General features: G+C 34.4%; 1 protein-coding gene across 8 annotated transcripts in view; it reads left to right on the top strand.

Annotated features, from left to right (window-relative positions):
- Positions 1-101: 101 nt before the first annotated feature.
- PUS10 (pseudouridine synthase 10) overlaps positions 102-10,390 on the top strand; it is a 68,869-nt gene continuing 58,580 nt past the window's right edge. The window contains exons 1-4 of one of the 8 annotated variants that reach the window (XM_036028014.1): positions 102-323; positions 3,042-3,182; positions 5,854-6,108; positions 7,017-7,103. In XM_036028014.1, coding sequence (XP_035883907.1) covers positions 3,057-3,182; positions 5,854-6,108; positions 7,017-7,103 — 468 coding nt within the window. In that variant the 5' untranslated portion in view covers positions 102-323; positions 3,042-3,056. Of the gene's footprint in view, positions 429-565; positions 743-3,041; positions 3,183-5,853; positions 6,109-7,016; positions 7,104-10,390 lie in introns of those variants that run through there. The other 7 variants (XM_036028010.1, XM_036028012.1, XM_036028013.1 and 4 more) reach the window with 7 other exon arrangements.

The raw sequence follows: 10,390 nt of genomic DNA, 5'->3' as shown, positions 1-10,390 counted from the left end.
TATTTGCCTCGGAAAGAAGGTACACTCTAAACCTCCTGTATAACGTAAGGTCTCATCGATATTTCTGGTAGCGGCTACAATGTCTGAGATGTCGGTGTCCCTAGGGAGCAGTTTTGGGACTTGTCCCGCTTTACCCGGGACTTCTGTCCCCCGCACACCTACCTCCGAGGGACAGGTCGGGTGTGTGGCAGCAGTCCAGACAATATTACTGATTTTTGTACACACAAATCGGGGACGGTGCGTTCAGCCCTCCCGAGAGGGGGCTGGTACTTTCGTTCTAAAGCTCTCGTTTCCTCGGGGAACAAAATTGCTAGACGCTATAGGTGCGTTGTGTTTCGTCTTCCCCGTTCTCTCCGAGGGCCAGAAGGGGTTAAATCTCAGACTCCAGCTTCGTTGATGAAAGTGAGGCTGCGAAGTCTGAGGTGAAGGTATGCAAACTGGGTGCCAGAGAGGTGTGGATGGAGGGGGTGGTTTCCTTCCTGCTGGGGCGGCTTTGTTAGCAAGGAGGGTTGAGTGGGAAGTTTCTTGGACTTGACCGAGGCCAGGAGGTGGGGGGCGAAGGGTGGAGGAGGGAGGGGGAAGGCCTTGCTTAGCCAAAAAAGAGACTCGAGATTACATTTTGGGTGTAAGGGAGATCTCACAGCTGAGTGTATTGGTAGCAAAATGCAGTTGTGAGCGCCTTCTTAAGATATCCTCACCCCACCCTCACCACCACGAGACAAATGACACCCTTCAGTACAGAGTGAGTTTTTAAAAGATCACGGGATGTGAACAGCCTGGTCATTATGGTGCCTTTTCCCATGCCCTGCTCCTTCCCTATTTGCAGTGAGTGATTTGTGTAACGTTCTGAGAGATGAAAAGAAAGTTCATCCTCTCCTCCAGTAAACCAGAGACTGGGGTAGTTATACTTGGTTTGTGGGGAAGGGACTCTGTCCCCTTAGGGATCCTGACACCAGGGTGAGGGTGGGGAGAAAGGAGGTTCTGTTGCAATTACTTGTTCCTGTTCTTTCCGTACACTGAACACGTAAACGAAAAGCAAAAATCTTAGCAAAGGTAACCAACAATGAAAATCTTACTGTGTGAGTTACATTTCTCATGGCTTCCTTTCAAAGGTAATAAACCTCTTATGGAACAACTGATTTCTGACATTCTAGGAAATCCTATCATTTTAGTGCTGTACATTAAGATGAATCAACCAAATTTAAGTCAAAACGTATTTCCTTCTTTTAATGTTGACATGTTTAAGTCGCTAGATTATTGCTAGGCGAAAATTATTCGAGAGGTTTGTAAATCCATTCAAGTGATTACACACTAAGAGGGTTTTGTTTTGTTTAAGGCCCCTTCAAACTACTCAGGAAGGTTTCCTAATTCTCAACTTGTTTGGGAACTTCTCAGAGCCAAGAGATTATAATGTATCTTTTATTGACCTTGCATGATACCTTTATTTTTAGAGAACCTATTGGAGAAATAAACATTGTCCTTTGCCAAAGGAAATAAAGTAAATGTTTTATTGAAACTATTTAACTTAAGTCCCCAAGGAAATCTTCGATACAAATTGTCCTTTTTAAGCATTTATTCTTTGACTTTATGTGTTGGGGAAGAAGGGTTTTTTCTCTTTTGAGTTGAAGGTTAATTCTAAATTAAATAAAATCCTTGATGTTATCTAATGGAAAGGAGGAGTCATTATTTTGTGTCAAGGCTCTGCTCTTGATATGTGGCCACAGACGTTTAGAAACTTGCAAGTTAACTAGAGCATTTAAAGGGTTGAAAAACACAAAGTTATTCCAAGAATCATATCTTCATAGTAAGCACTTGGTAACTGCTTCACCCTCCCACATTTTTTTATTCTTTAAAAGATTTTATTTATTTATTTTGAGAGAGAGAGGAGGGGAGTGAGAAAGAGGGGGAGTGAAACATCATTGTGTGGTTGCCTCTCTAGCCCACCCCCTACTGGGGACTTAGCCTGCAACCCAGTCATGTGGCCTGACTAGGAATCAAGACAGCGAGGCTTTGGATCATAGGCCCGTGCTCAGTTCACTGAGCCACACCAGCCAGGGCCTATCCTCCCACAAATTTTAAACATGTTCTTTGAATTATGAAACTGCACAAATTAAAAGGTGCCACTGTATTTTATTCGTGTGGCCACAGTTATACCATACCACAACATTGCCATGCAATGACATTGCTAGTTTCTCATTTTAATATGGACTGATTCATTAATCAGAAGACCATCTATTCTTTCCCCAAACAGAATGAGTAGGTAATTTAGTACCCCTCCTTCTGGCAACAAGAGAATGATATTGGGTTTCCACTATTCTCTAGTATTTGTTTCTAAGTGAATTTATTCAAATTGCAAAAGGTAGTAAATTTTTTTGGACAGTAATTAATTACTTTAAAATATTTTGCATTTAATGTGTTTTTGTTGAGGTTTTACCTGTGCATGAAAGAAGCAGATTTTCTTATTTGCTAATTGTTTTCATTTAGTTAATATCATAAAGTAAAATTGATATTTTGGATCACTGGTCAATTTATTTTAAATACGTAACTGCTTAACTATCCACTAAGGTTAGTCACGTATTATATTATATAAACTTATCTGATCTATTTCTAGCAAACTAATTTTTAATTTCTAATAGGAAAAGATTATTGAATTTACTACTCTGTGTTCTCAAACAATACTCAATGGTACAAAATGAAAGTAAAATTTTACTCTGTACTGTTGTTTTCAGTACCCTTCTCAGAGACAACTGTTCTTTATTGTTTTTATTTCTTTTGATTGATTTAGGTATATCAATGCACTTTATCATAATGCAGAATGCTAAATGAATCCCTAGACAATTAGAAATGTATCTGATTCATCTCATAAATGTTTTACATGTTTATGCTTCAGTGTGCATATAATGAAAGGGATATTATTGGAGAATACAAAATAGTGTTTTTCAAATAAAAGATAGTTTTTATCCTTAAAGGTAATGATATATATTTGTCTGTGAAAATAAACACAAAGATGCTTATTAGTTTTACTTTTTATCTTTTTCTAGTTATAATTATTTGATATGTTTCCACTGACTGAGGAAAACAAGCATGTGGCCCAGCTGTTGTTCAGTACTGGTTCATGTCCAAGATGTATCTTCAGATTCTGTGGTGTGGATTTGCATGCACCTTACAAACTTTCCTACAAGGTATTTTCATTTTTTAAAAGTTAAGAACTTTTCTTTATTTTAAGTAAATACCTGTACATTTGAAGGGAAGTATCTATCCATAACTCATTAAATTTTAAAAAGCCTATAATAAAATAATTACTGATAATGCTAATTTTGGAATTCACATTACCATAAAGATATAAGTTACTTCTTGAGTGATTACATCTGATGTTTAATATAGTAGAATCTTAGGGGAGCAATTCCCTGGTACATTTAATGCTTTGTAGACCTTTTCTAAAGAGTATCTAAACAAAATATCACAAAGTAGTGCTTTTCACCAGATATTAATAAGTTGTAACAGGAGGGTGTGAGAGTCCTTAAATCTGTTAAGTGGAAGCATTGTGGATTTGTTGGCATTTTTTCATTTTCTGTTTTCTGTATTATTTAATTTCCAAATAGGTATTTGCAACCCTTTAGAAATAAATGCTATTAAATTATTATTTATTGCTATCAATAACAACAAAAGTTATATAGAGGTCTTTGACATTTATGACGATACACAGAGCTTTGACATTTAAGAATATGACATTTAAGAATACTTTCACATAATATATATAAACATTTGTGAAATATGTTTTATTTCTAATAGTGATGTTCTTTCAGAGGCAGATAGTAATAATATATTTAAATATATAGCTATGCAGACAGTGCAAACACATACAAACACACATGCATGCACACTCAGTTTCTTATAATTTTTAAAAATTGCCCAGGAGTTAGCAATAGTTGTCATTTTTCCTATGTATTAGTTGTTTCTATTATTTTGAAATAATAATTATATCTAATATTCATATAGCATTGTTATATGTCAAGCTCTCATATAACCCTCATAGTAACCTATTAGGTAGTAAGTACATACTATGATTGTCTCTATTTTCAGATGAAGAAACTGAGGCACAGAGAGGTTAAGCAACCTGCCCAAAGTTACACAGCTATTAAGTGAGCAAGCTAGGATATGAACTGTCTGTCTGAATCCAAAGCCTAGAATTTGGAGCTGGAAGACATGGATTTGAATCCCAGTTCCACCACTTTCCATCTTCAGTTTTCTCCTCTGTAATTGGGAATGGTGATAACATCCACCTCACAGGATTTTAAGGGACAATATCTAATAAATAATGTATGTGAAAACACTGAAACTGAAATGGTACATATGCTATGATGACTAACATATGTGTATATTTATTTATACACACTATGACTATAAAGTAATAAACCTGGTTTTGTGTAACTTACACATTTTTAAAGACACATTAGAATCTGTTATTCTGTGTATATGTTGTAAGTTTTAAAATATGTATTATATAAGAGACTTAGTGTTACCAACTTTTGTTTGTATCACTTTGTGTAAATAAACATGAAAATATTTGAAGATTTTTTTGGAAAATGTACTTAAATTTTGACCTGTTCTATTCATATAATGGTATATGTACACATACATATATATGTACTATGTTATACTGACGTTAGACATCTCAGGTAATAATAAACATTTGAGTAGGTCATAATACACCTGTATGTGTGTGGATGTATGAGTATTTCTTTGTTAAAGATAAAAGAGCTAATGTCTTAATAAAGTGAATTAAATTTGAGTGTAAGACTTTTCCCTTTATAGTCAGTAAATTGTAATCTGAGTGAATTTAAAAGAATATTCAGCAACTGAATAATAAAACCTGTTTAATTTAGACAAAATAGAGGAAAAGTTCTGTGAGTATTTGGATGAGTAGATTGAAATGTGAGAATGGTGTGAAAGGAAGGCTACTTTCAACATTCTAATACAAAGGGTGACAAAATTAGGCAAACCAGAATGTGCAATGGTAGAGGGCTCTTTTGATGAATGCATATAAATGGTTTGTAATTATGGTGCCAAATTCAGCATTGCCAGTGTGTTTACCTTTGTTTAGTAAATTGTCCTTGACAATTATTTTTACTTAATAGATTTCTAATCTCTAATTTTTCAGATTTCACATTAAATAAATATTGTACATATGAGATTTTAGTGATTGTGAGATTATTAAATTACCTAGCAATAATGGAAAGTCAGTTTGTATGTCTGTTTGTTAATAATTAGAATCAAAGGGTCCTTTTAAACTGAAATTAGCAAGTGAATGAACCCCACATTAGAACTACAAGCCAAATTAATACATTTCTTAATATTTCTTTTTTTTTAAGATTTTATTTATTTTTTAGAGAGGAGAAGGGAGGGAGAAAGAGGGGGAGAGAAACATTAATGTGTGGTTGTCTCTCACATGCCCGCTATTGGGGACCTGGCCTGCAACCCAGGCATGTGCCCTGATTGGGAATGGAACTGGCAACCCTTTGATTTGCAGGCTGGCACTCAATCCACTAAGCCACACCAACCAGGGCACATTTTTTAATATTTCTTAATGGAGCCTTTCTGCTTCAGATTTAGGACTTTAGTTCACTGATATATGAAACATCTTTGAAAAAATATTCACATATCTATTATAGAAGTCAGGTAATTCTCTTTTAAATTCCCCAGAAAACCAATGCTGGCTAATAAAATTAATTAATCATTCTGGAATTAATATAAATCAACATTGGATAAGTCTATGATATAATATTTATTCCTATTTTCATGCTTCATCTTACCCTTAGGGTTATTACTTTTTTTTGTAAATTAACTTTCCAGGAGTTGCTCTATGAACTACAGAAATTTCTGGAAACTGAAAAAGGTGAATTAATTTTGGAAGTTCCAAACCCACCTCCCAAGAAAATTCGACTACAAGAATTAGAAGACAGGATTAATAATCTGAGTCAAAATGGAGAGGGAAGGGTCTCCAGTACTGAAGATGGAAACATTGCTTCCAAGACCTCAAATTTGAATGTATGCAATGTATGCCTTGGAATTCTTCAAGAATTCTGTGAAAAAGAGTTCATTAAAAAGGTAAATAATCTGTCTTGTTATTAGGTGTTCAATTATACAGGGGTTTTCAGCTTAAAGACCTAGAATTCTTGTATCTATAGGAACAATGCCATTCATTTCAACTTGTTTTACACTAATGGATTATTAAAACATTTATTTTATTTTTAAAAATGAAAACCTTTTTATCTCAAATTACCTTTTTATCAACATGATACCTGAATATTAATGAAATATATATTCTTTCATCTATTTCAGTCATGAATGCTATTCAGTTGGAAAATGTATAGCAGCTTTCCTTTTGCTACTTAGCAGAAGTGGAAAGTTCTTTCGTAGTCATACCTATTAATGTCTAGAAAAGACACAAATTACAGCTTTGTGGGAGGTGCATGTTTAAATGTTGTATTGCCTCTTAAAATCTTTCTTAAATTATGGGGTAACCTAAAAGAAAACTATTTTGACATTCAACACATTGTTCTGCCGCTGAGTCCTGGCTGTTTTGGTGATGTCAATCTTCAGCGTCATGGTTATCAAATATTTAATTTCAGGACGTTTATGAGAGTTCCCTACTCAAAGGGGAAAGTTGGGATGTTTCGCAGTGTCACCTCTTGGACTAAAAGTTTATGTGATGAAGATTGTTACAAAATTTTTAGCAATTCCTGGGAATTTACATAATACATTCTTATCTGTAACAAATAATTTCTAAAAAGATTTTATTTATTTATTTTTAGAGAGGGAAGGGAGGGAGAGAGAGAGAGAGAGAGAGAGAGAGAGACATCAATGTGCGGTTGCTGGGGGTCATGGCCTGCAACCCAGGCATGTACCCTGACTGGGAATCGAACCTGCGGCACTTTGGTTCACAGCCCGAGCTCAATCCACTGAGCTATGCCAACCAGGGCGTAAAAAATAATTTTTATATGATGATTTTTTAGGTGTGCCAAAAGGTTGAGGCCTCTGGATTTGAATTCACCAACTTGGTATTTTCAGTCTCCTTCCCACCACAGCTATCTGTAAGAGAGGTAAGTTTATTTACACGCTTAAAGCTACATGTGAAATGCCTGCTAGAAGTTTCTCAAAAAATACGAATGTAGTGATATTCTTTACCATATTACATGTTTTACATTTTGTTTTCTTATTGAGTGATTGAAAGCATTACATTATAGCTGTTTAATAATATTGAGTGAATGGATGGAAAATGGAGTTATTGGTATAAAAAAGTGTATTCATCACAGTACTGCCATCTTTTTAAAAGGTCCTCATTCAGTAGAAGACATTCATTGAAGATTAACTCTGTGTGGCCAGAGATCTTTCTCTAAGAATTGACCTGGAATCCAGAGGCTTGAGTGTAGGGGTGGGGGAAGCACCAAGGACACATTTTATAATGGTCCTAGGACAGAGATGTTTCAATTATGGTCAGCCTTCTTATTTTCTAGAGTATAATATAAAACAGTGTCACTTCCTTTAGTCATTGGTAGAAAAGGAAATAGCCTTATGTTTATTTTACATTAACATTTTTCCTTTGTTAGTAAAAAAAAGTAGTCATTACTGTAACATTTTTGTGTGTCAAAACTGAAATGAAAACATAAACTTTTGTTAATACTGTTACATGAAGTATAAGGAGAATGGCCTTGGTAATCTCAAATTATAAGAATGAGTTCTAAACATATCTACTTATTTTTATGTATAAGGTATCTTTTCATTAAGAATCCCCAAGCATCACCACAACACTGTCTTACACCGTCGCTTTCTTTGGGTGAGCATGTTCATTAGCCCCCAAAAGGCTGAAAACTGATTTAAAAATTGTTGAATGATAGATAAGAGCTGAGAAGTGAAAAAGAATAGATGGTTTTTAGTAGTACCTCTGTTGATGACCAGATAACTAAGTAAATGGAAGAGTAAAAGGGAGGATATATTGAGGTTTCTAAACACAAGTCATTTTCTAGTCAATCATCAAAGCATGTCTCACTGATAGGTCATCTTCAGGGTTCAGTGTTCACAGAGAGAAACAGACTTCCAAAGCTAAGTGACTCACAAAAGTTGCAGTGTTTGAGTAACAAAATAGGAATAAGAAGCACGGTTGATCCTTGAAAAACAAAGGTTTGAACTGTACAGATCCCTGTACACATTTTTTTTCAATAAATATTGTAAAAATATTTTCTCTTTATGAGTTTCTTAATATCTTTTCTTTAGCTTACTTTATTGTAAGAATACATATATAATATACTATATAACATACAAAATGTGTTAATCAGCTATTTATATTATCAGTAGGCTTCTGGTAACAGTAGACTATTAGTAATGTTTTTGCGAGTCAGAAGCTACCCAAGATTTTGACTGTGGGAGGACGGGGGTGCCTTTTTTACCTCTGCTTTGTTCAAGTGACGATTGTATATTTTCTAAGTGTGGTTATATATCTTAGCATAAAACTCCTCTCAAAGTTTATATCTTTTACATTAAAATTTGTGTTGTCCATATGTATCACTTATGTGATGATTTTAACAATGTTCATTTAATATTTATTGAATACTTATAGAGTACTTATATTTCATATCAGACACACGAGATGCCATTTTACAAAACAGAATTATTCTGCTTAAACTCTACTTAACTTTTTGTAACTGACTTTAGTCACTAAACTATTTAGCAGATATATGTGACTTATTCCTATTATGGAGAAATTAATACTTCCACAGGTTAGTGTGTTAAGTAACTTATTGTTTTCCTTCTTGTTAATAAGTAGTATATTTTTACCCATTTATTTCTTAATAATAATTATTCAAAAAATATGCAGTTTTATATACAGCATACTATTTTCACAACCTAGATTTCTTGCACAAATTGTACTTATGTTTCATTTTGTGATTTTCTTTATTATGTTTTATAACTATTATTTTGTCTTTTATTACTATTTTGGTGTTGAGATATGTTATGGGCCAGACTCAATATAAATTGCTTTTCAAACCAGTTAACTTACTTGTTACACTCCCCAATATAAATAAATTACACATCTTGAGACTGTTCTTGCATTTTGAATATAAATTTTCTAACTTCATTAGTGACATGTTTCTTCTACAATGTGGTTTTCTATTTAGATCTTGTAAAACTTAAAACTTATTTGTGTGTAGAATAAATATATTAATATACATGGAATTGATTTGTACTAATTATCTCATAATTCAGAGTGGAATATACAATTGTGTCCATTTTTCCCACTTTTGTAGAAGAAAATTTTGATCAAAGATATATTAATTGAAAGCAAATAGTTTTTTAATAACATAGTAGTGTTTGTTATATTCTTGTTTACAAAAGAACCAAGGAAATGGATGACTTCAAGTAAAGGATTTTTAAATATCAAGGTATTCAATTCGTTTTAATCTCTACATTCCTGGCCCTTCCAATCCTGGCCTTTCTGCCTACAGTCATAGTTTTATTTATCATCATCCTAAAAGTGCTAATTAAGAGCTTAGAAAGAAAAGCTTGCAGTTAGTGTAATCATCATCACCTTTTGCTGAATTTGGGAAAATGGAGGGAGTGAGGGAGTACATGTTCTGTGTGTGCTGTCCTAGGAACCAGCTGGTCTGGTCAGGAGAGTTTTAGACTGAATACTACTAAAGAGAAGAAAAACAAGTAGATTAACTGATGAAACTGTGTTAGACATAAAGTAAGACATGGTAAGCAGAATAAATGGAGGCAGTATCCAGGGATTCATAAAAGACAAGAATATGGAAAGTAGCTGGACATAATTCTTAGAAGTTTCAATACCTTCAATAACAGCATTTGAGTGACAAAATACAGTCGAGGTGATAAGGGAGAGGAATAAATATCTCATGACTGCCTTGGTGACGTTCTGGATTTGGGTTTACCATTTGGGTGTAACAATAGAAGGATGTTTTCGCTATAGACTCAGATATCTCAAAGGGAGAGATAGAATAGTTTGATATGATAAGAAATTATACCTGGACTGAGAATCTGCAAGCGGAATGATGCTAGACACCATCTAGAGTAGAATTTAGAACAAGAGGGAGCCCTGACCAGTGCAGCTCGGTGGTTGGGCATCATCCAGTAAAACAAAAGGTCACTGGTTCAATTCCTGGTCAGGGCACACACCTGGGTTGCAGGTTCAGCCCTCTGTCAGGACCTACACAAGAGACAACCGAGGGAGGTGACCAATTGATGTTTCTCTCCCTTTCTTTCTTCCTCCTTTCTCCTTCTCTAAAAATTAATAAATAAAATCTTTTAGAAAATGAATAATATGAGAGAAATGGGACAGATACAGAAGTGGAAGTGTGCTGTCTGCCCCTTGGCC

The sequence above is a fragment of the Phyllostomus discolor genome, chromosome 6 (genome assembly GCF_004126475.2).
Source record: "Phyllostomus discolor isolate MPI-MPIP mPhyDis1 chromosome 6, mPhyDis1.pri.v3, whole genome shotgun sequence".
In the NCBI taxonomy this organism is placed as follows: Eukaryota; Metazoa; Chordata; class Mammalia; order Chiroptera; family Phyllostomidae; genus Phyllostomus; species Phyllostomus discolor.
This window is presented reverse-complemented; position numbering and strand designations above follow the sequence as displayed.